Source organism: Drosophila grimshawi, unplaced genomic scaffold, assembly GCF_018153295.1.
Source record: "Drosophila grimshawi isolate 15287-2541.00 unplaced genomic scaffold, ASM1815329v1 contig_311, whole genome shotgun sequence".
Lineage (NCBI taxonomy): Eukaryota > Metazoa > Arthropoda > Insecta > Diptera > Drosophilidae > Drosophila > Drosophila grimshawi.
The window spans coordinates 9232039-9258949 of NW_025063098.1; the positions used below are offsets into that span (position 1 = coordinate 9232039).

General features: G+C 36.7%; 1 protein-coding gene across 6 annotated transcripts in view; it reads left to right on the forward strand.

Annotated features, from left to right (window-relative positions):
- The window catches only part of LOC6563267 (elongation of very long chain fatty acids protein AAEL008004), a 32740-nt gene extending 6248 nt beyond the window's left edge, over window positions 1–26492 (forward strand). For 2 of the 6 annotated variants that reach the window (XM_032737527.2, XM_032737526.2), the window contains 9 exons: window positions 17043–17248; window positions 19679–19761; window positions 20534–20641; window positions 22061–22144; window positions 23127–23183; window positions 23256–23361; window positions 23908–24044; window positions 25017–25172; window positions 25975–26492. In XM_032737527.2, coding sequence (XP_032593418.1) covers window positions 17191–17248; window positions 19679–19761; window positions 20534–20641; window positions 22061–22144; window positions 23127–23183; window positions 23256–23361; window positions 23908–24044; window positions 25017–25172; window positions 25975–26319 — 1134 coding nt within the window. In that variant the 5' untranslated portion in view covers window positions 17043–17190 and the 3' untranslated portion in view covers window positions 26320–26492. Of the gene's footprint in view, window positions 1–7925; window positions 8033–11228; window positions 11487–17042; window positions 17249–19678; window positions 19762–20533; window positions 20642–21044; window positions 21126–22060; window positions 22145–23126; window positions 23184–23255; window positions 23362–23907; window positions 24045–25016; window positions 25173–25974 lie in introns of those variants that run through there. The other 4 variants (XM_043215211.1, XM_032737524.2, XM_032737528.2 and 1 more) reach the window with 4 other exon arrangements.
- The last annotated feature ends 419 nt before the right edge of the window (window positions 26493–26911 follow it).

Here is a 26911-nt window from a genome sequence, read left to right on the forward strand (position 1 = left end):
AGGATAATGCTCCAACACATGTGTCGCGTGCCTTTCGTGAGTGATTTTGGGATAAGGATTTTAAACTTTTAGAGTGGCCAGCAATGTCACCCGACCTGAATCCCACAGAAAGTGGGGAAATAGTGGGGAAACCTGCGCCATCGAGTTTGTGCAGGTAATCGACAGTTTGAGACAGTTGAGCTGTCGTTAAGGAATTGTTCCAAATCTCACTATCTGACTTTCAATTTCAATTTTACAAGAAAAAAAAAAACAAGTGTCTTTGATCGAATTTTTGCAGTGTGTACATCTATATATATATATATATATATGCCATTGATAGTTAGAAGTGTTTTTAGTTAAGCACGCAGTTTTAGATCGATCTTGTTTATAAAGTGCTCGGGTAAACAATCGATATATTGCTGCCTGTGTGGGCCAAGACCATTTACTTTTAGTTTGATTCTCACGAGTACAATAAACAAACAGCGTAGAATGCTAGACTGGGAAATACCCTGGTTATGGTGTCATTAAAAATTAAGATCATGTTTATTACAACTAAATGGCTTGACATAAAATGTGAGTGTATTAAAAATCCACAATTTAACTTTATTATGCGAAAACAATTATCAAAATTTTTTGTTAATTAAGTAAAAGGAATGTTAATCTGAATAGAGACTAACAATATAATACAACTGTTAATGCCGATCAATAAGTAGCTTATATTAATTGGACTGAAATTCAGAATTTTTGAAGTAAATTGCAAACATTCGAAAATAATATCATAAAATTAGAATGCATTTTTATATTTGTCTGAAAATTCTTTCTTAATATTAATAAATTATTTAAATGAAAACTAGAAAATTATCTGGTTCTTAAAAATAATGCTAGATACACGAGACTTTCTAGTTAAAGGACATTTTATTTATTTTTCAGAAATTTGTTTCATAATAACAATCAATCAAACAATTTCTAAAAAAAAAATATTTTGTGGTATTCTGAAAATATAAATCAAATTTATTTTCTTAACTGTATATTAAATTTTAAAATAAGGCAAGGTTCTTCAAATTAAACTGCTTAAGTTAAATGCTTAAAATGCTTATTAATTATATAATGAAAAGTTTTTTTTTCTAAACTTAAGAAAAATGAGCCCTGTAATTAAGAAAATAAAATCGCTGGTTTTTAGAATGATACAGCCTTCCATTTGAGAAAAATACTTTCTGAATAATAAGCTAACCTAAACTTGCCGCTAAAGCTAGGGCAATTTTCAAAAATTTATGATAATTATTAGATTTAGGTTTACTTTTTGAGCATAGTTATGCATATACCCTATGCCACCCATTTTTTTGGGGTACTGGCAAAAATTGATTTAATTAAAATTCACACTCTTCAAAGAGTTGTTGTGTTTTGGGTGAGGCTTTGTGCGCACACAAACTATAGCAATATAGGTGTGTACGTTCACACACACGAGTGAGAGAGAGAGAGATAGAGTGAGAGAGAAAGAGAGATAGAGAAACACTATAACCCCCAAGCACAAGTCTGAAGAATAATGTTAGACACTTTAGGAAGCTATCCTTGTGGGTTGCGTAAGGTGTCAGTTGCGTGGCGACAGGCACTGTGAAATGTGAGGTGGCCAAACCCGTTAACGGATTTATGTTCACAAAGCCGAGTTCCGCAGAGCCGAGAATTTTGTATATAGCTATGCGATTTTGTTTGCTTGCCAATTGCGAAATCGTAACGCTCGAACGCATTTTATTTCCAGTGTCTGTATGCGGACGCGACTTTAGATGTTTGCAATCGATGTCCGCCAATTGGGCAAACAGCTGGTCCATTTTTGGGCGTGTCTCTCTAATACATATGCACATATATGTATGTACCGATTTTTTTGAGTGCGTCTACTAGATATTTTAGCCAGTTAGTACATGTGCTCATTGTGTTGCCCATTATCATTAGGCAGCACTTTTTGACCACATTTCACGCGTCTACTCGAAACTTAGAACGCTTGCTTCGTTTGGATCGTTTGACAAATATTTGATGGCTCAACTTTGATGGCCGCCCATTATTAATATTGTTTTTATTATTTCAGTTGTTATTTCGCCGCCACTTAATGCTACCACATTAAATTTAACTCTCAGGGCTGAGCCCCCTTAATGAGCGATGAGAAAGCTGTCAGCGGTCTTTTAGCACCTTGGGCCAGTTAGTTTTTCTCTCCCAGCGTTTCCAATTGATGTCTATACACTGAGAAAAAAATCGACCTTAACTTTAGAAAAATGCTATACTTTTGCCGCTAAGGTTAACTCATCTTATTCTTCAGAAAATATATTTATAAAAGGGTCACTCCAAAAGATAGCGTTTTCCTTTTCTTAGTTTTCCGGTTCTTTGAAGATTGTTTTTGTGCACAAAGAATTCTTTCACTGGTTTTTATTTTTTTACTTATATTATTAGTAAACATTAGTATTCTATTAGCAACAAGAAAAACACTAGTTTTCTGGTTAACATTGTAAAAATGTCCGACAATTTTTATCTTCTGAAAGTAAATATATTATTATTTTTTTGTTTGGATTAGTGTATTTGGCTTTGTTGGGCCAGCTTAATCATTATCATTGCCACACATTAGCTAACCGAACCTTCAACTCGAAAGCTGTCTTTTACCTTTGTGTCTGCGACATTGTGCAATTGCAATTGGCCCTGCCACAAAGCGCATGCCACTGTCACTGCCAGTAAGCCAAGCATTGACTACGACTACAACTTTAATTTAAATAGATTTCGTTTGTTTTTTTGTTTTTTTTTTTCTTGTCTTTCTTACATTTGTGTTGCATACATAATTCAATTTAGTCGGCTGTCATTATACCGACTATGCAATCAGATTCCTGCACTTTCATCAGCCGATCACCTTGATGAAAGCCTTGCTTTTGTTCGTTTCACTGGTCGAATGTGTGATTTAAATCAATGACTTAAATGAACTTAAAATGTGGTTGTCGGCACATAAGTTTTGCATAATATTAAACTTAATTTTGGTCAGAGTTCATATTAAGCATATATAAGAAATTATTCATGTGAACAATATTCTACTTTGTCATTGAATTTTAAGACATGAAAACCCATGCTTAACTAGAATATTGACTACATCAGAAAAAAAAACCAACTCCATTTGTGACTGAGGATTAGAAGTGAAATGTCTAAAATATATTTGCTGCTTTTAAGTAAAAGTAATACAATATTGTGTGATTAGTGGTAAAACTTAATATCGATTGTCCACTGGAACATTGCCTAATCTTTATCATCGACGAAACCATAATCATTTGTAACTTTGAGTTACAACAAAATATTTTAAATATATTTTTTTTCGTTTGTTTTTTTTGGTGACCTCTTTTTATAATTAAAATATATTTTTTGCTAGCTTCGGGTGTTGACATTTTTCTTTAAAGCTTTAACAAATGAAAACCCGTTCTCCATTCTCCATCCTCCACTTGAACATTGGTTATTTTCACACAAAGCAAAATCATCTTCAGTCATTAAGCAGAAAGTATTCAGAGTCATTCATGACAATTGTTGCATCTAGCTGGGAGTTCGGCGACTTTATGACCTGTTGGATTTATGTGGTTCGCTTAATTCGAGTATTACGGGTACATTACAATGGCGCCCTTTCCATATTTGAGTAACGCTTGAGAATCCACCAACGGGAGACAAAAAAAATAAAAAGAGAAGAGGAAAAACAACAATGGGACATATTACAACATTTGGCAAACATTTCAATTCAATAAAAATCAAAAAATCAATTCGTTTAGGGTTTACATACAAATTTCTGTTGTTTGATTTTGACATACATTTTTACATACTCAGCTATTGGCTTTTGGCGAAAACCAAGTCAATTGTTGTAAGCCAGTTTGTTTGATGTGTGCGTGTGAGGCGAAGGGCGGGGCGCAGGGCTTTTAGGTGAACGCGCATGTTGTACAAAAACAAACAACAACAACAATAAAAAAAAGACAACAACATTAATAATATGGGCCTACGTGTTGGCTGTGTATTTTTTTTTATTGTCAACATGCTGCCAACAGCGCCCGCCCTTGACTCAATTAGTTGGCCTGGCCGTGGCGCATGCGCAGAATGCAGAGCCAACTTGCGGCTTAAATGGTTGGACATGGCCAAAAGCTGTAGCTCTATGCATTGTCTAAAGACATTGGCCTAGGCAACGCAAAACGTTGTCAGCATCGCTTATGGCTCATTAGGACATGTGACGATGACAACGATGATGATGATGATGATGATGATGATGAGGATGGTGGTGGTAATGATGATGATGATGATGATTACAATTGCAGCTAGTTTAGTTAATTAGACCAAGCAACCCACAATGCTGCCCACAACTAAGTAATAGTTTAACTTTGCTTGGGCTCAATTGTGCAAGGCAAAGCATCAAAATACAAGCTGCTGCGGTTAATTAAATAACGAGACAGACAGAGAGAGAAGAGATAGAGAGAGAGAGAGAGTGCTTCTTGGTCTAACTTTAATTTGCGACTGCAGCTGAAGTTGCTGAAGTTTGCTTTGGCTGAAGTTGTTGCGCAGCCAGCGCAATTCCCGTTTGCTTGTTTAGGCAACAAGCGTCGCTGCTCGCGTCGCTGCCAGCGTCACAGCTGCAGTAAGCGTTGATAATGGCGTTTCATTTACGAAACTTATTAATCGATTTATATGCGCCGGCACAGAGACAAAACTGGTCGAAAAAAACAACACACACACACTAAACATCAACAAAAGCGACGAGCAAACACTCGGCCAATTTCTTTGGCGTATACAAATACAAATACAGATGCACATGCATTCCAAGGTGAGATGGAAATGCTTACCTGTGTGTGAGTGTGCGTGTGTGTGTGAACCGTTAGCGCTTGTGCCATGACGATGACATGAAACCAAACCTAACCAAACCAAACCAAACCAAAGCAATGCAAAGCAAACAACAAATACAACAATTGCTTGCGCGCTTGACACGTTTAGTTTTGACATTGTCATGCCAAAGCCAAAGAATATTGGCCACCAGCCAGCCACACACACGCACACACACACGCACACAGCCTAAGCCCTTGCCTCAACCCACAACTCCCCTCTCCATCTCTATCTCTATATATATATCTATCTCTATCTCTTTCGCAATAATAATCATAAAAAACATTTGCGCATGCGCATCGCTTTTAATTTAATTTTATTTTATTAATTATTTTGTTGTTGTTGTTGTTGTTCGCTGTATTTTAAAGTGCGTAGTCTCTGTATTTATTATTGCCCCACACCCCTCACAGCACCCCATCTTCCACTTGGATTGTGCAATCGTTGGTTATTAACAATTGGGTATTTCATTTAGTTTGTTGTATTTGACAGCTGCAGTAGTCAAACAATTTTATTTGTATGCCAAAGTTGACAAGTTTCATTTGTCTTTTAAGCTAATGAGCTAGTTAGCTTGGCAGTTATGAGGTATTTAAGCCGACTGCACCTGTTTACCAGCTTTATGACAGTGCACGGTGTAAATTTAACGCAAGTATATAAACATAATGTTTGCCACTAACTTAAGTAATGAGCCAACACACACACACTCATATATATTATTGTTAGTATGTGTATACAATGAGTTCTTAGTCTGAGGCAATAAATATTTATAATTGTATAATTTCAACAGCACTTATGCAAATTTCCAAATAAATGATCAATTAACTTTCTAATTTATCTTCCACTAATGACACTTTTTTCCGTATTTTGCTACCCATTAAATAAGGGAACAGGGGAGTTATGAAGTTGTCCAAAAGTACGTGATATGCCGAAGCAAGTATGTCCGATCCCATAATGTATATATATTCCTAACAAAAATTTGAGTCGATTCAGACATGTTCGTCTGGCTCAGACTCTAATAGCTATAGTCTATTTTGTTTCATCGATAACTGTACGATAGAAATCGAGTTTCGATTGCACTAAAATATATTTAAAATTTGTAATTTTTAAATTTACTCAAATATTATATTATTATTACTCAAATATAAAAATATTCTTAAGATAGGTGAGAAACACAGAGAATCTAAAATCAGCTAGTCAACTTGTATAGAACAGCTGAATACAGGGTATCTCACAGTCACGCTCATTCGAAAACGTTTTCAATATCTTTCTATGCACATGTTTTGTTTAATATTAATGAGTTGATGACATTGATAATTGTTCTACGGCTTATAATTATCTATATATCGACGAATATTCTCTTTTTAGCTTTAACATTAGATAAAGCTCCGATAAATTTGTAGCAATTTTTCCTCATTTCACATTCTAACAGCAACCTTGAAGCCATATGGTCTTAACAAGCGTTACAGCAAATTGATCGTTGTATCTAAACTTGTTAATCCGATTTGGCTTAGATTGTATTTATTGGCCCTTTTTGTTGGCCCATTTCATGCACTTTTCTTGGCTAATAACTTTGCAATTTTGTTAGTTCCGCAGGGCTGTGTGTATATGTATGTATATAAATATATATATGTGTGTGTGTGTGTGTGTGTGCGTGGGGGTAAAAGCGAAAAAACGAAGCTCACTAACTAAATGGGGTAAAATCATTTCCGGTTCATTTCCGCACACCTTGGCTCGAGGTGCGGCCAGTCGAAAAGGACAAACACAACGACCAGTAAACATCCGTATATATGTATGTATGTGTGTATTTGTGTATATGTGTGTGTGTGTGTAGTAACTGAGCCATGTACTGTTTGACCAAAAGGGGTGGCTTAACTAGTTGAGGGTAAGAAAAAAAAAAAGAAGAAAATGCCAAATAAAAAATAACGTCCAACTACCCACAAAAACAACATCAACAGCGCCAGGCCTCTCTCAACGTGGATGACATAATGCCAAGTGGAGTATGTATCCAACTATTCTACACATGTGTGCACAAACACACACAAACATATATATGTGTTATATATATGTAAATATATATATATATATATATAATGTATGTATGTAAGTACGCAAGAAGTAGTTGTATTTGTCGCTACTGTTTTTGTTGTCGCATACTACGTCGACTGTGGGCTACTCATATTTATTTTGGCGAAAAAAATACACACACTGAAGAAGAAAAAAAGGCGACAACCCTCGGAAAAGCAACAAAAATGCACGTATCCCATGGATACACGCTGGCGAAGAGAGCGCCTTATCAACAGTGCACGCACAAAAAGGCGTTTGTGAGCGAAAGCGAGAGCGAGAGAGAGAGAGCGACAGCCAGAGAGCGAGAGCCAGCTGCAGAGAGAGCAAAAGCGCACGAGAATGAGAGAGGCAGACAGGCAGGGAGAGCGAACGAACGTGTGGCCGGTTAGCAGCCGGCCTTTTTGCGCCACATCCACATCCACATCCGAAAATGTGCCTGACGAGCTGCCTGCCGCCTGCCAGCCTGACTGCCTGAATGTATCTGCCAGATACGGAGAGGGCGCGCTTATCTGTGTGTGCCTGTGTTTCTTGTATATATGTGTGTGTGTGTGTGTGTATGTGTGTGTGTGTGTGCGTGTATGTGTATGCTTCTGTGTTGGCGCGTGACGCAACGTGTACTAAACGCGAATGTTGTCTGTGCCGCCATTCTTCTTCTTCTTGTTCATCTGGTTGTCAAATGGCATTTGGTCTTCTTCTTGCAGTTTGCCATTTACAAGAAACAGATACACATCACCTGGCCACTCAGTACTCGGTATTCTGCACTCTCTCTCTCTCTCTCTCTCTCTCTATCTGCATACACACAAACTGTCTCTCTCGCTATTATACTGTCTCTCTCTCTCTATCTGTCTCTCCCTCTCTGTGGCGCACCACATTCAGTTATTTCTTTGGGGGTTCGCTCGCTCTTCGCCCAATTCGTGCGCCTCAGTTTGCATTTTGCTTTGGGTTGTGTCTCGTCTGGTTCGCTTTTGGGTCAGGCCAGACCAAAATTTAAAAAATAAAAAAAAAAATAAAAAAATACATTTTACACAAATTCGCATTCAATTCACATTCTCTCACACACACATAAAATAATTCCTAGGCTGCCTGTCCACAACTGCTGCAACACATTCGACAACAAGTAAATAACAAAATTATGAAAATTCTTCAATTGCACGTGACAAAAAAAAGAAACAAAAAAAGCTTTAAAAAAACTAACGTACTGTTTTATTAACCTGTGATACGGCTAAGCGTGGCGTTCTCGTTCCGTTCTAATCCTCGTGCCGCGTAATGCAATTCACAAGTCGCGTGTATCTCACAGATACACGTAATATTCACACACACACACACACACACAGACCGTAGTCAGTTAGTTAAAGTTAAAGTGTTCAAGTGTCAGTTTCCGCCTACAACAAAATGTATAAAAAAAATACTCGTCTAATCTCTGTGCTACGTTTTGTAACTGCTCTCGATAAACACATAAATACAATACAACAAATTAATGCCGCAGAGCTTCTTTTGTTGCACTGCTGCTGTTGCACGAATATGTAACTAAATGCATCTCAACATCTACGTAACCAAACCAGACGCCCCCACTTGACTGACTGACTGACTGACAGACTGACTGAGTGAGTGACTGACTGATTGACTGCCTCATGGGCATCATGCACTCAATTAGCTCGCCTCTGATCACCTTCCGACCTCCACACACCCCATTTCCCCCATCTCAGAGTCAGCTCACTCGTGCAACGTTAATTGAGCCCAAACGCTGTTTACAACACATCCGCGGGGCATTTCTCAATGATGGGACTCTGTCGACAGCGGATTTGTGGCCAGTTATCAACCAGTTATCTACCCATTGTCACCTGAAAATAATCAGTTTGTCCAGCGTTTTGGGCAGCTAATTAATCAACAACGATAACACCAACATTAACACAACAACAGCGACAACTACAACAGCGGCAGCAGCAACGACCGCAGACAGTGCACGTTTGCTGGGCATATTTCTATATGTATGTGTGTGTGTGCGTGTGTTTGGCATTGGAAGATATGACATAATTCCAAGACAATCACTTGCCTTAAAAAAAAAAGAAAGAAAGAAAGAAAAACAAAAAAAAAAGAAAAAGAAAAGCAGGCACCCAAAGAGCAAACTCTCTGCATGTGTGTGTGTGTGATTGTCTGTGTGTGTGTGTGTGTGCGAGTGCTCTTAAAGAGCGGGCGCTGTAAGAGCACATCAGGTGCGCAACGACGACGACGACCAATGATCCGAATCTGAATCGGAATCCGAATCTACATCCCAAACGAAGACCAAAGTCATCGTTGTTATTGTTGTTGTTGTTGTTGTTGCTGTTGTATCCCCTTCAACAAGTCACAATCAAATTCATCTTGCCGCTGGTTGCGATTGCAGCGTTTAATTTCATCTTTCTAGCGGAAATATATGATGCACACCCGTCCGCACCACCCACCAAAGCCCACCCACTTCCACCAACGCCCAGCCATAAGTTAATTGAAATGCATGCCGGCACTAAGCCCATTTCTATATAGCATATATATACAAATATGTATGTGTATATGTATGTTTATATTCAAATATATTCGCGGGGGCTTGGGAGGAAAAAAAAAATAGTCGATATATATTTGAATATATATGTTTGTGTGTTTGCTCATTATTACAAAATTGCATTCTGCGATGGTGACCCAATAAATTATTCACACACACATACGGACAGACTAAATATAAATATACCCATACCTATACCTATATATATATATTTATTTATATATGTACCGTATGCATAATAGATAAGCGGCAGCAAATTAGATGATTGCGACAAAGGGCGCTGCGCGTCTTAATTTCCATTTCGTCAAGTTAACCAGTTTATGTTGCCGCTTTCATTGTTGTTGTTATTGTTGTTGTTGTTGTTTTTTTTTTGCGACACACATCGCTGTTTTGACCATGAAATCGATTGTAATGCAAAAGTCCCAAAAACGTGAAATTTTTTTTTTTCTGCTTTTTTGTGTGTTGGGCGAAAGGAAAACAAAAAGTCGAGACCAATAAAAAAAAACCCGAAGAGCAATGCGTGCGTGTGTGTGTGTGTGTTCGTTTCGTGTATGTGTGAAATGCCGTAATAATTAATTGATCGACAAGTGCGCAGCTTTGCTTTTATTATGCATCGCATTGCGTTCCGTTTCAGCGTCAGCGTCAGCGCCAACGCCAGCGTCGTGTTGAGTCGCGTCGCGCCGTTTTGAGTTGCCGAAATCGAAATCGAAGTCGAAGTCGAAGTCGATCTTAACGCCTCAGTCAGTGGAAACGCGAAGCGAATTTTGTTGTTGTTGCTGCTGCTGTTGTTGTTGTTGTTGTTATTTTGGCTGTTGGGGGCCCTTGCAACATCGAAGCCAAAGCCAAAGCAGCGCTTAAACTTGCGACAGCGCAGCGGGCGTCTCTGCCAGCAAATTCACCTGTTGTTATTTGCGTCTGTGTTTGTGTGTATGTGTGTGTTGTTGTTGGCTTTTGGGCGCGACATTTCAATGGATCTTGTTTTAATGATCTAAATAAATTTCAAACATTATCACAAAAGTCAAACCACGCACACACACACACACACACACATATATACATATCACAGCACATTGCTTTGAAATTATCAGAGTTTATTAATTCGTAATCAACGGCAACGTCGACGGCAACGTCGCATGAGCAGCGCCGCAAGCTTAGCTCTGTTCGCTCAATTTTGCGAGCGCGACTGCAGCCAGCAGTTGACGGCGACGGCGACTTCGACGTCGACGACAGCGGCTCGAACGCCATCGTGACCGGGCTTAGTTAGTCAGCCGTTGCGGCAGCCAGTTAGTCGTGCTTTGCTAGTCGCTGACTGCGGTTTTGCCTCTCTCTCGGTTTATTTTCTTCGGTCGTCTCGCCTCGCCTCGCCTCCGCCACGCCAACCCGCTCTTCTGCCTAGTATCTTGTGTCGCGTCGCCTGCGTCAACGCTCTTCTACTCGACGAGTTTCGTTCAGTTGCCGAATTGAATTGCAAGCTAGTGATTCGAATAGTGTTCGAAAAGGACTCGCGCATTCGGCTGCCAATTTGGCTAGCCTGACAATAAACAGAAGCACGCACACACACACACAATTTGAAATATAAATATATATATATATTCACACACACACATATATATATAGATATAGCGGTTACAAAAGTGTGATAAGCAAAAGCGCCGAGAGCAAAGAGTGAGCTGCAAGTAAACGGTGAATTTGAAAAGCTTTCATCGATGCCTTAGCAACAATTTGTATAATTGATAACAAATATATAATAAATAACAACGGCGGCAGCAGTCAACAACACCAGCAATATTTACGAATATCCTTAATTCAACGACACACACTCACGCTTATAATTAAAGTCAATCCAACGAATATTAACTAAACTTTTAACTGGTTTCGCTTCCAAATTCCATAGCCACTGGCAATTTGTTGTTCACGTATCCACTGGTCAAAACATGCTTGCATAGATAAAACCGTTATTAAACCCAAACATTGTCAAATTCGAGCAAAGACAACACACAAAACTGCAACGCACGCAGCTTATAGGAAACACAAGGTAAGTTTTAGCTTAAGCAACACCTACAGTTTAGCAGCATAATACTTGAACAAGAAATAAAAACAAGTGCTTAAATTATTAAAGAAACAAACAATAAGCAAGAGGCGAGTCCAAAATATAATATATAAATACGAGGAATTAAGACATTGACATTGTTAAGTTGATCGATATAAAGATATTAGCAGGCAAAATAATACTTGAACAACAACGAAAAATAAATGCTTACAGTTTGTTCTTAAATAATGACTAAGAGGAGACTTTAAAAATACAATTGTAAATATTTAAATGTGTAGTATTTATTTTTTTGCTGATTTATTGATAAACATCTACTAAAACACAATTTGGCCAAAAATGTAATATAATCAACAATAAAATAAATGTTTATATTATTTTCTACAAAAATGAGTAAGAAAAAAGTTCAAAAATAGAAAACACATAAGTGAATAATTAGGAGGGCATTTCAAAGCGACAATTATAAATATTTGTAGTATTTAATTTTATTACTACTTTTTGTTAATTTGATAGACTTTCCATATTAGCAGCCAAAATAGCACTTGAACAAACAGCACAAAAAATAAATGTTTACATTAATTTCATAAAAAAAAGACTTCGAGGAGGCTTTAAAAATAGAATTGTAAATATTTATATTTGTATCATTATTATTTTTATTATTATTTATGTTAAATGGATAGTCTCACCATATTAGCGGCCTTCTTTTGCTTGCGAGGATGCCTTATTTGTTTATATATGACTATTTCAATCTGTGGATTACATCATCGACAAGTGATAAATGCCAATAACAATTGTACACATTGTTTAATTTAAGCATCTACTAACCATAAAACGACAATTCACTTTTCAACACGATTCTGTTTAAGTTTCAAAAAAATGCCGAAAGGCGATCGCAAATTTTAATAAGTTCAATCGTATGCAAATTATAAAATATATGCACAACATCATTGATGCAATAATCACCGTTAATTTGACACAGTTTCACATAATTTATTTCGAAAAAATAAATAAATAAAATTCAAAATAACGGGTCGTATACACAATATTGTTAATGAACCGTTTAAGCTGTCGATCGGCTTGAGCCACGCATACATAATATTTCATTAATGAGTTTTGTTTTGTTTTTTTTTTTTTGACTGTGTTACACACGAAGAGTGGCCAAAAAAAGGGGTATAATAAATTTGTGCAAATTTATGTGAAAATCATTGTGCTTGGCAACAGGCAGAAGATCAAAGCAGCGCAATTTTAACTTCAACCTCATTTTATTTGGGAAGAAAAACAGAATCAAAATTTTGACAAATTTTACTTTCGTTATGAACGTTGAGTGTTGTCTTATCCTGTCTACAGGGTATTTGCCAGTGAGTGCTCTCCGCTAAGCCAAAAACTTGCTAGTTTCGATTAACAAATTTTGAATTTTAATTCAACTGTAACCAGTTTTCGGTTAGTATGTTGTGAAAGGCATTCCATTCTTGTGTCATTTAATTAATTGAATAAATAAAAATCATACGAAATTGGAACAAATTGTCACCGATGTGATTTAAATCAGCACAGTTTTAATAAATTGGCGTTGTCTTAAGTGCAAATGAAGTTAACTGAAATTAATTTGAATTAACCTTAAGCCAGCGTCTTCTTTGAATTTTTATGGCATTTTAAGTGTGTAAACCTTCGTGAAATTTGTCACTTAGAGATGCCCTTTATGCTCGAGATACTTAAGCTTAAGCTTAAGCTAATAGCACATGAATGTATCTCATGGATGCACGTGCCACATTCAGGGCTGTCTGCAAAGCAAATGATCAACTCGCTGTAATTACAATTACAATTACAAACACAATTCAGTGGGGTATATGAAAACACTATAGATAATTAGGAGTGTAGGCCAAAATAACCTTTGACTTGGCTCATTCATTGACCTGGCCCCATCGACCCATCCATGTCAACACTTGGCAACTAAGTTGTTGTCCATGCAAAAAATCAATAGTAAATTAAAAACAAAGGGGAGCTGCTTAAGCCACCCCAAAACCCAGCTCCCACCTCCCACCTCCCCCCCTCAATTCCTTTGCTTGAATATTGAATGCACGTGACACCTTTTGCTAGGCGAGCATTAAGGCGAGGCTCTCCAGTCGCCCCTCACAATTACACACACACAGCCATACACACACACACACACACAGACACACACATACACACACACACTCTAGCTGACAACAACAGTTACAATTACAACAAGCTACGCGTCTTTTAGGCGTCATTCATGGCGTGCTGTGTGCACATTAAACGCGTTTTCTTCATGCGCTTTTGGTTTTGGTTACTTTCTGTTGCCACGGTTGGGAGGGGGGTGGGGGTTGGGTTGCTGGGTGTTGGGTGTTGAACTGTGTGAGTCACACGAGCACACAGACAGACGAACAGACAGACCAGACCAGACCCAGTGTGCGCTCTCATTGTGCCCGTTTTCATTCATATTTGTGGTGAGACTCTGCGCAAAAGCAGCGCAAAAGAGCCAAAAGAGAAACCTTAGCGATGTTGCTGGGTCAGAGGGGACTAGGATACGCTGTGGCAAGGGAGGGTGTCGTCATCACGTGATTGTATGTGGGTCGGTGTGTGTGTGTGTCGCTGTGTCGGTGTGACAACGTGGCGCCGGCTAAGCGGCATTTTACTGTCTGAATTCGGGGCCCTGGAAGCGCAATTTGTTCGGTTTAAGGTTCGGGTTCGGGTTCGGGCTTGGAATCATCATCGGCATCGGGTTGACTCTTGTGTTTGGGTTTGGCTGTTGTCGCTTGGTGTTTTCAGTTTGGTTTGGCTATTTTTTTTTTGTCTTTGCGGTGTCGCTTTACATGCTCATATGAGCATTGTTGCTTCATGCCTTGGCTTTTTCGCTGTTGTTGTTTTTGTTGTTGTTGTTGTGTGAGCTTACATGGAGCTCACAGAAACAGCAGCAAAAGCAGCAAAAGCAACAACAGCAACGCTGTGAAATCAGGTCAATGAAATAGCAATATTTGGCACGGCTTAAAGCCATCGCTGGCATCGCATTTCGCATTGCCTCTGAAAATGAGCTGCATTGGTTCGCTTGTTTCCCATTTTGTATTTGTTTTTGTTTTTGTTTTTGCTATATTTATTTATTTTTTTTGGTATCATTCGTTGCGCTTTGAAATCGAAGACATAACCACCCCCAGTCCAAATATATTTATATACATAAATATATATATATATATATATCGCTGGGTGTTTTGATATGCCTTGTTGACAGTGTTTTCCGTTATTTACCCGCCAGCAACCAGCTTTGTTTGTTTTTGTTGTGCTTTTGTGTTTCTCTTATCCACCTTTGTCCTCTGACTTTGAATTTATTTCAATTAAGGCGGCAATGTCTTAGTTTCCGTTTGATGCCCTACATTTTTTCTGATTGGTTGCGTTCCTTGCCACATTTGTTGCGCCATCTAAGTAGATCTAAGTCGTAATTTGACTTGCGTTCTTTATCAGGCTAAATACAAAGATAGCTTAATCAATTAAATTAATTCGTCGCAAATTATATGCGATTTGTCATTAAATTGCAAAAAATAAAACGAACTAATTTATTAACTGCATCAATGAAAGCCAAATAATAGCTAAGAAGTGTTTGCGTAACGATTAGAATAAATGCTTAATAAATTTCCAATATTTTAAATGAAGCTATTAATTCAAGAATGTGCTGTGTAATTATGATAAATCATGTAAATTTTCCAAAAATTCTCGCTGTGTCATTCGAAATAATTTCGTTAAACAGAAGCGATTAGCATGAAATTAGGTTCTGGAAACAACATTTAAACTTGTGTTGAACAATTAATAAATTTCACAACATTAAGAAATATTGGAACAGCAAAAACAAAAGAATATAATGGAATACGAATATTTTATTTATTTTATGTCTCACTCTTTTTCTCGCTCTTTAACTTTTTTACCTTTCTGAATAACAAGCTAGTAACGCTTAAGAATTTTTGGTCTGAATTATTTTTTAATTTTGTATTTTCAATTTAATGATTCAATGTTGTCCATAAGCCACTCGCTATAATTGTATAGGGAACTCATTAGCCTTCTTATGCACCCTTAGACTGTCCCTCGCTGCAGCAATGAGCTAAGCAATTAGGCTCCTTTGGACGCTATAATTTAATGTGAACAGAAGCACTCAGCGTATGAGTAATACCTGTCTCTGTATGGCTATGTATGACGTCAACAATTTTTATTCATATGAGTCTAGATATTTATTTATATATAGAGGCCTGTCACTTCAGCAAACATGACTAAATACAGAGTAAGAGAAAGAGAGTGAGAGAGAGAGAGTGCGGTAGGGAGACGGAGAGAGGCAGAGGCAGAGGCAATCATTCCGTTTGGGCTACATTTGTAAATTGTTATGCGAAGTGTGTCTGCAAAAAGCAAGTAGCAACAGACGGGGGGCAGCAGCGGAGGTTTGACGTAGAGTGCTGTCAACAGCTGCGGCTGTTGCACTTTTAGTTTGCCAAAATTTGTTTGCTTAGCTGGCTTCAAAGTAGCTAACACACATATATAAGTACATGTGTGTGTAAGCACATGTGTGTGTAAGCACATGTGTGTGTAAGCACTTGTGTGTGTGTGTGTGTGTGTGTGTGTGTGCATGTGTATTTGTGCAGCCTGCCTGTTTGTCTGTCCTTGAACTTTGATTGCATTTTTGCACACAAATCCCATATTATTTACCCATTACATGCGAAGTTTATACATAATACTCATACGCCGCATGGTACTTTACTTTCAAATTTGTTATTCAAAAAAAAAACTATCGATTCAGTGAGCTTATCTCGCACGATACTGACTTGATTGGCCCGATATGGTATCTTGTGTTGCCGCTCAAAGTCTGCGCTTATTGAGGGAGCTAAAAAAACGGGAACATCAAATTATAAACAACAACTTGTAAATATGCCGCTCCATTGCTGACTCGCCACTTTTTGGGCTTTAGTTTATTAACCTCATTTTATTGCTGTCAAACCACTTTGCAGCATAAATATATATATATATATATATATATATATATATATGTATTATATATAATTAATTTATATATATAAAATAAATTTCAACATATTAACATATGCGCTTTATTTATGTGAAAAGTAAGTGGGATATGGGGAATCACTGCCGATAATTCTCAGTGTGCTTTTTATTTAATTTTCTTTAGTTGTGTGCGCACATAAACAAATTTATAAATAAATGTTATGAGAGTCACGTGCAAGTGTTGCTTGCCAGTCTACATACTTTTAAAAAGCATACATCAATTTGTTTATTTTTTAAGAGCATTCTCTGTCTCTCTCTCTTCCTCTCTCTCTCTTTCTCTCTCTCTCATTGATTTTCTCATTACATAAATTTATAAATAAAATGTATTCATTATTTTAATTTTCTCTGTCTCTCTCTCTCTCTCTCTCTCTCTCTCTCTCTCTCTCTCTCTCTCTCTCTCTCTCTTTGACATTATCATTACATAAATTTATTAAAATAAATAAAATTACATCATTTTAATTTTCTCTTTCCTTGATTTTGTAATTGCAGCTCGCCAACTTTTGCACAACGCTAGATGTATTAAACTCGGAAGAAACGAACCATCAATAAATAAAAAGTAACAAACAAATAAACAAACAAACAGCAAGAACAACATTAAACAGCAAGAAGCACACCACACACTACACACAGCAACAAAATGGCCTTAATTATGAAATACATCGAGAGCATAAACAGATATATGGACTCACATAGTGGTAAGTTGGTTGGGGCTAAGGGGTTGGGGGCTAATTCTTACACATGCATACATTATGTATGTTTAGATATGTGTGTGTATTGCGGCTGCTAATTTATGTAACCTTGATGTTTTAGTTGTGGCTGCTGTGATTATTGCTCTTTTTACTCACATTTCTCTGCAAAACAGCAAAGGTTTAGCAAATCATTGAGTAATTTTTGACACTAGCTTACTAATTGCCCAATGTAGAGGGATAGAGCTTAACAGCTGTTGGCACCTCTCTCTCTCTCGCTCTCTCTCTCTCTCGGAACAGGCCAAAAAATGATTATTCGTGTATCTGAGCTGATAATGCTATTAACTCTCTAGCCGAGCAAAGAGCAATTTGCTCTTCTCACACATTAATCCTTGAAGAGCGGCTATTTCTTTAATACATTAGGCCAACAGCCCACATTTGACAAATGCTGGTAAAATTATATTTCAACATGACATGGATACACGTCTAACACACGATTTGAGAAACACACAGCAAAAAAAAATCGAGATGCATTTTGAAAAATAGCCCCGACAACTACAAACTTTTTCTTGCTTTTAGATATATTTTTAAAATTTTTAATTTTAATGAGTTTTTCTCAGTTTTTGATTAAATTAATAAATAAATATTTTTGTATGCCTAATTTCACAGATAATTGTAAAAAATCGCTTTGAAATTTTAGAAAATCGATATACTTTTGGCGCCAAAATTAACTCATCTTATTATTCAGAAAGTATATTTCTAAACGGATGATTGTCTCCTTTATTAATTCCAGAACAAATTTTGATAAAATTTATAAAAAAAATATATCTAATATCTGTAATTTCATTTGAAAGAAACATTCCAATTTAAAAAGTATATAAATAGCAGTCGAGAGACCAAAATTTCAGAATGCATTTTTTTAAATAGGACTGTCATATTTACTTTTTATAAATATATCTATTAAAAATATGTTTCTGAAAGAAAATGTTAAGCAATTTATGATTTATTTCCATAAAAAAAAATCGATCTCAGGGCAATTTTTCAAAATTCATCCCGATTTTTTTCTAAGTGTTCTGATATGTAGCTCCTATTGCTGATAGTTGCTTGCTTGCCTATGCGTGTTAGTATCTTTTAATATGTGTGAGACATGTGTGTTTTGAGTGTGTATGATGTGTGTGTGTGTGGGTTTGGGTGTGTTTGTATTATGATAATTTTAAGGGCGCACATGTAATTTGAATTAAGAGGAGCACGATTATATCATAGAGCAGGACAGAAATGACATTTGTTTTTAACTTGGGCGTTAACAATTTGAATAAATAAAAGATTTCACATATCATTTAATTCGCATTTGTGTCATTGAAATAATACATTGCTCTTGAGACAATTAGCAAACTAAATACAGACGTCAATAAACCAAATCAATGGCAATAAAGAACTTAAGATTTGACTGAAATTGTTAACAGCACTTAACTTTTGGCACTTCAGGTGAGCATTTGCCACTCATTAATTTTGATTAGCTAATGTGATAACTGGACGAGTTGTTCGAGAGTTTCGCAAGCCATTCATATTTCAGCAACAATTTCACTTGGCACATCTGCTCAATCGAGTTTTGAAACCCTAATTAATATTCGTTTATCTTGCGTACATTTCGTATATTTCTTTTTCTGTTATTTGTTAATCTATTCATCATACTGCGTCAGCGCTCGTCAATATTTCACTTTTATTATCTACCGTTTTTTGGTGGTTTTCCATTTTTAGCGTTATCGAACTTTTTGCTTACGAATATATATTTAATTATTAAAATTGATTTATTTATTTTTTGGTATTTTAATGTTTTGGTTTTGCATGCTTGAGCAATCTGATTTCGCGTGATTATTCGTATTGGTTGCATAAGTTATTCATGAGTTAAAATACCCCACGAAATTTACGCATTTCGATGACTATTTTCGCGGAACCGCGGAACCGAATGTCAAATGAAGCAAGACAAATTTACAGCCAACGTTTTAGACCAAGTATTCAGTTACAGTTGGCTTGGCATAGTGCATTTAGCAGCGTGATTTGCACGACTAAGACAGATTAACACCATCATTAACATCATCATAATTTTTCTTTAATAATCATTAGTTAGTTAATTATCGAGTTAGTTACATTGTCAATGCCCAATGCCTAATGACGTACAGAGTTGATAAGAGCAATGTCAGCGCTTTGTTTTCATTGCTATCTATTAGATAAATACCCGTACACACACACACACATACTACACACACATACACACACACACACGCACGCATGTAAGTGCTGTTGTACGCGTGTTTAGTAAATATTTAGTGGGAAGCAACAGCAAAGGCAATGACAACAATGTTGACATTGACTGCTGTACGCTTTTAACAAAGTTTTACACAATTTTTGACATTTGCCTTATTTGTAATTGTTGCACAGATTCAAGGACAAAGGACTGGCCCATGATGTCATCACCCTTCCCCACACTGGCCGTGTGCCTCACATACGTCTACCTGGTTAAGGTAAGTTAAAAACAGCTCTTTGGTCTTATGCGTCCATCCTCGAGTGGCCGTCTGGTCAGCCACTTGGTTAACACACGGATCTGGGGCACATAATCAACACTCCGCCGTAATCTCAAGTGTTGTTCCTATGCGGAAATCAGCTGACGTGGGCGTATCCCACTGATAACGTTTTATATTTATTTTTCGTTTTAAAATTTTTTTTGGTTGTGCAAGCCCAATTTATGATTCAGTCACACACTATAAATGCACACGAAATTGTATAAATTTCTAATCGGGAGGCGCTATTTTATAAAAGTCTAACCTAATCAACATTTTGATAAGACAACAAAGTGAGTCAACCATAAACAATTTTTTTTTAGCATTATACAACTGTTATTTATTAAACTTTTTACAAGAAGTACGCCTGCAATACACAAAGGATAGCGCGATTATTTTAAGATCTATCTTTGATGACACTAAAATGTATATTATTTATTTAAAGACCCCATATTGCCGTATTACAGAAGACATATTAGCTCAGGAATTTTAAAAATGGATTCAATGTATATATTCAAATTAATCTTCATTATTGAAAATTATTTTCTAATGAATAATGAGTTTTATTTTAAATTAAATTAACATGAGTGTACGAAAAATAATTAATCTGTGCGTGTGAATCCCGGTATTTTAGTGCTCCAAATGCTTAAGTGATTATTCAATTTAGTTTGTTTTAAAATCGAATAATTATTGCTCTCTTATAACTTATGAATTTTGTTATTATTTTTTTTTACAGGTGCTTGGGCCCCGATTAATGGAGAATCGAAAACCACTTCATCTACAACAACTGCTGGTCAGCTATAATGCGTTACAGGTTGTATTTAGCGCGTGGCTTTTCTATGAGGTATGTAATACACAACCAACATTTAACACACCACAAGAACAACAACAACAACAACCACAACCACAACCAAAAACCCATTATCAACCACCAACAACAACAACAACAAAAACTCAACGCTGGCGTCGTCGTTTTGGCTGCTTGCAACTGACCTGGAAAGCGTTCCGAGACAACAACAAATGCAACAACAACAAATGCAACAACAACAAATGCAACAACAACAACAATAACAACTGCTGCCAACAACCAACTGCGATGCTTTTAATGTGCACTCTTTTTTATGTTTTTTCATATGTTCTCTCTCTTATTTTCTCTCTCTCTCTCTCTCTCTCTCTCTCTCTCTCTCTCTGGCTTTGTCTAATTATCTATATAATTTTCTTTGCAATTAATTTAATTTTGTTTTTAGTGTTTAATGGGCGGCTGGTGGGGTTCGTACAGCTTCCGCTGTCAGCCCGTGGACTATACCGATAGTCCCACTTCTAGGAGAGTAAGTTTCTCCAATATAAATGCTAAATTAAATTACAACTGTGTCTGGTAGGAACTCTCTTAGCACACAGACTATTGAGATTCATATATATATCTCTATAGTTTTCGCCCTTAGCCAATGGAATTGAAAGTAATTAGTTCTGACAATTAAAATGCGTCCCTGAAAAGACCCAATTCAAAAAAAATACCCTTTTAGCAATTTCTCAAAGTTTAATCTTGACAAATGACAAAATGACAAACATGAACATCTTAATTTTATTATAATTATTTATGCAATTGCTTCTAGCACAACCATATAAATATTTTCATATTAACCAGCATTGCTTCTCACTGATTTCCAATATTTATAAATATTTTGTTTTCTTTTTATTTTGGTTTCATATTAAGGTAGTTTGAGCAAAACAAAAAAAAAAACAAAAACTACACGAGGCGAGCAAATGTGTAGCTGGTTCTCTATTCCTTATTAGAAATATTACAATTAAGTGCCCTTAAATATAAATAGATCTATATATGCATATATATATATACATAACTTGATTTGTATATAAATGTTAGCAAGAGCTGGTGATTAATTTGTGCAAAATGATCGCTTCACACAAATATTGATGCTTTTTAGCTAATACCATTTAAAACGCTGTCTACTAACCCCGCAAAAATGTGTGTGTATGTGTAAATAGCACTGTGTATGTGTGTGCGTGTGTGTGTGTGTGTGTGTGTACTATGTACTATGTACTATTCTTTACAGCCCACAAACTGGAAGCAGCTGAAAAAACGAACGCCGACGCAAAACGATGCCAGCCAATATAAAAAAAAAGCCACCAAAAAAACGCCCTCACAAATCATAAAGCCAATTCGCAAAACCAAATAAAACAACAACAAAAAAAAAACAGAGATCGATAAAAAACAAAAACATTTTTACACACTCTACATTTGCAGATAGGACAGTCCGGTTGGCTAACAGGACATTATAGCTTCCGATGTCAGCCAGTCGACTATAGTAATAATCCTAGAACGTTAAGGGTATGTGTTGAACACACAATGTGCAGTTAAATAACGCCATTGATTAGCACTTGTGATAACGATAAGCTGTATCTTTGATAAGGAATGCTCTCCAAATTCCCTGCTTTATTTATGGGTGTGCATGCGTGAGGTTCACTGGGTGTGTGTGTGTGTGTGTGGGAATATTGGTTCTGGATTCTGATTAAACGATAAATACCCTTTATTACTCACATGTCAAGGGAGACGTGTTGTCCATAATAATAATAATAATAATAATAATCATCATATTTATGGTATACACATATTAACAGTTATTGGATAAACACGAGGTTACACTTAAGCCACAATTATATACCATATAAGCATAACTAATCCTAAGCCAGATCGTAGCATAACTCTCAGCACCTTCCAAAATGTGACTAAACGAATAAGACAGAATAAGTCGTCATCTCTCTTACAGACTATAGCAACACTCTGGGCCCCATTTCATAAATAAAACACTCGTCCTGCCTCCAACACCCCTCTAAACTTGGACAACTGTATGCAACTCTTTCCAATCCAACCAAATATAATTAAATTCTTTAAACTCTCCTTTAAATGGTCAGGGCTTTGATTTTTCAATCAATTAATTGAATGTTTTCCCCAAAATTCTATCCTACATCTATTCCACTCTTTGATGCGTTTGAACAATTAATATAATTACTTATAGTCTTGATTTGAATCGAATACCCCTTAGCCTGAAGCGTGTGCATGAATATTTGAATTGAATATAATTTGATTATGATTTAATATTGCTCAGCGAATTGACTCTTTTAAATTTAATGAACAATTGAATCGGCCACGTCGATTCCAATGTATGCCCTACGATAGCTTTGGCTATTCACTGAATATACTGCTTGGCGTAGGGCATTCAAATGTAGTGAATGTATTGAGTGCACGAACTGAATATTCAAAATGATATCCCCAGCTAATCAAAGTTTAAATCTCTCCATCTCCTGCTCAGATGGTTCATGCGTGCTGGTGGTATTACTTCTCGAAGTTCACAGAGTTCATGGATACGGTAAGTGGCAACTGGGACCAAGCTCTGACTGGTTGACACAGCTAATTCTGAGTATATCCTTCATCATTGCAGATTTTCTTCGTGCTGCGCAAGAAGACGAGCCAGGTAACAACGCTGCATGTGATTCATCACGGATGCATGCCCATGTCGGTGTGGTTCGGTGTTAAATTCACTCCAGGTGCGTTAATCAAAACAAAAACAAACCTTATTCATACATCTAGCATTTGTTTTGCGTAGCTTTTATTTATGTTTAGGGCATGACTACGTAGTACGGGTTTATAACTTTTGGAAATAATATTTCACGTTCCTTTTAAGTCATAACAAATAGCAACAGGTTTCGTAAAGCTAGGGAAAATAAGACCATATTAAGAAATTACCCTACATGGGCAATAAATTAACATCATTTTGTTTTTAGAAAACAAATCCCTACGTAAACATCATCAGGGATCTCCCTTGAAGCAAAATATATGATACGCATAAATAAGATACAAATTAGAAAGTAAAGTTCAATTATATTATACTTTTTAAGGGTTAACATTGATCCTGAACATTGTCATCTATTTAATGCTAATAATTCAAGCAATTAAGTCAGTTTGCATTTACACTTCAACTTAGCAATAACAGATAATATTAGCAAAATGTTCGATCTACGCATTAAAAGCGTTTTGGGTTGTATTAAAAAAGATTATCGATAACTCTTTGATTTTGATGGCGCACCAATTAGGTGGTCACAGCACTTTCTTTGGCCTGCTCAATACATTCGTGCACATTGTGATGTATACGTACTACATGTTCTCGGCCATGGGTCCACAGTACCAGAAGTATCTCTGGTGGAAGAAGTACCTGACAACGCTGCAAATGGTAAGTTAAATATGCATTTTAGTAAATTTTTAATCATACACCCCAGCTTTTCGTAAGGGAGACAGCATTGTTATTTTCTACAGAATTTAAAACTGGTTTTCTAAACCACTTTGCGTCTAGGTAAAGTTTAGATTTAGGGGTCAGCGGCCCCTTTTAGGGTCGGGCCTTGTATAATCACGTAGATATGTTAGGCATAGACAAATTAACCAGTTTTTTTTATTTTATTTAATGTCCACTAAGAAGAGTAAACAATTTTATTTATTTAATTAATTTCAACTAATACAGAAAAATATACGAAAAATAAGTCATTGCAAAATTGGTCCAACATTTGGCACATGGATTGGGGAAAGCCCGAAATAAACCCAATCTAACCAACAAAGAATTAGTATTAATTAGTTCAGATGACCAACAAAAAAAATGTCTGACAAAGCGGTTTTAAAAAAATTTAATTCATTTTTAAAGTCACAAATTTAATTATACACCTTTTAAATTAAGGTATGGAAAACAGTTCACAATTCTTTCAACATTTTTTTTTTAAATAATAATTTAATATTCAAATTAAAGCTATAGTTGAGTAATTAACTTTACATTTTAAAATGAAAATAATAATATAAGAAATATAATACATTTGGGGGTAACAAATTGTAAATTGGTTCAACACTTATTGCAACGTTTGTGGAAACCCAAAAAAAACCCAATCAGACCAAAAAATTGTATGGGCTTGTAGCTTAGCAATAAGGAAAGTAAACAACTTAGGAAGCAAAGAGAAAGGGTGGGATAAGGAGTGAGACATAAAATAAAGAAAGTATAGGAAAATCTATGAATATGTTGAGTATGAAACATGCTCAGAGATTTCTCAGAGTTAGTCTTAAAATTGAAAATTTGATTGAAGGAAGAGAGGAAGAAGAGTTTCAGCGAGAATACATGAAATGAGGCATATATCTTAATCAATTTGATTGTGCCTTGCCGCAGGTCCAGTTCATTCTAATTATGGTGCACGCCTTCCAATTGCTCTTCATCGACTGCAATTACCCGAAGGCCTTCGTCTGGTGGATCGGCATGCACGCCGTGATGTTCTTCTTCCTGTTCAACGAGTTCTACAAGGCAGCATACAGAAACCGTCTCATGGTAAGTACTTGCCTCACTTTCGCCCAGCCTATTATGCCTAAAACCGTAGCCCGGAAATGAGACACATTTGAGATGTGACAGCTTCTCACGTAGCCCATTATAAAAGGGCCTTGGTCCATGGCTTCCCACGTTGGCTTAAAAGCCATTTGAAGCGACAAAACGACAATCATAAAAATGAGTTTAGCATTTCGTTGTTCGCATCCCAGATTCCGGATTGGGTTAATGAAAACGAAATGCCAAGCAAACTATTATATCATCCACCCAAAAGTTAGGTCTATGGTTACGCCGTCGTCTACACCTTGCAACCAGACCTATAGCCGCCTCTACACACACAGATGTATATTTATGTGTGTATGTGTGTGGTCCAAATTCATTAACGAAAATTTCGTCAAGTATGCGGCTGTTGGTCGCGGGGAATTGGGTTGCCGAAGTCCGCTTGCCGCACACACAAAAGACTTTGGGCCAGTCCAAAGCGACGACACAATAACGTCCAAATGACGTCGTTTAATGATCGTTCATTCCGGCAGCCACGTTGACGTTGACGCCGACGTCGACCCACAGCATCCATTGAGCGGCGCACAAGTGAAAGTCGAATGAAAAAGCGAAAAAAAAAGCCAAAAATAAATAAATAAAAATAAAAATAATAAACAAACGCTGACAAAGCGCCTCAGCTTATTGCATAATCTACTGTTATTTTTTATTTTTTTGGGCCGCACACACACAAAAAAAAAACTCGTGTTAACAATCATACGCACCACTGGCAACTCGAACTCTATTATTATTTTCTTATTCAACATTGCAGAAGAAGAATGCGTTGCTGGCCAACGGACATGCCAAGCCCAATGGCTATTGCAAGAGCATCAATGCCCACGACGATCTGTTCATGCCACAGCCAACTGCAGCCGTTACGACGCCCAAGGCCAATGGCAATGCCACACTCTGCAATGGCCATGCGAATGGCCTGAAGAATGGCTACAACAAACAGCAGCCAATTGCCAATGGCAATGCGACGACAATTGGCAATGGCAGTGCGCACAAAACGAACGGGGTCCTGCTGGCCAATGGCTATGGCAATGGCAACGGTTATGCCACAAAGCTGGTGGACGATGTTAACCAGGAGCTGACACACCGAAAGACACAAAAATAATATCGGGGAAATGCGGGTCGGCGCCAACATAGAGCTTAGGATGGGAAGCGGGTAGCACAGCAGTCAGCGCCAGGAGCAACACTTTGATGCTCCAAGAGTCATAAGCACACCTACATCTATGCACACATACACACACACACACACACAAATAACATACACACACACAACACAGCATTCATATACATCAACAAAAGCATATATACATACATGTTTTGAAAATTGTATGCAAACTGCAATAATTTTCAGTGGAAATGGCAATGAACAATACTAAGGGATATACAATATTGTTATTGGTACTAATTATTATTATTAATATTAATGATAATAATAATAATAATAATAACGTTTGTTTACGGCAAGCGATTGAAAAGCAATTGCTTTGCACATTCTGCTGGCATACAGATTTTGAAATGTATGTGTATTGGTATATGTATGTGTGTGTCTGAAGCATCCATATATATATAATATATATATATATATATAAATATATAAAATACATTTTTGTTGCTTTTTTCTCTTTTTAACTATTTTAGTTGTACAAAGCTTTGTATAGAAACAAAAAACAAACAAACAAAATACAAAAATCAAAAAA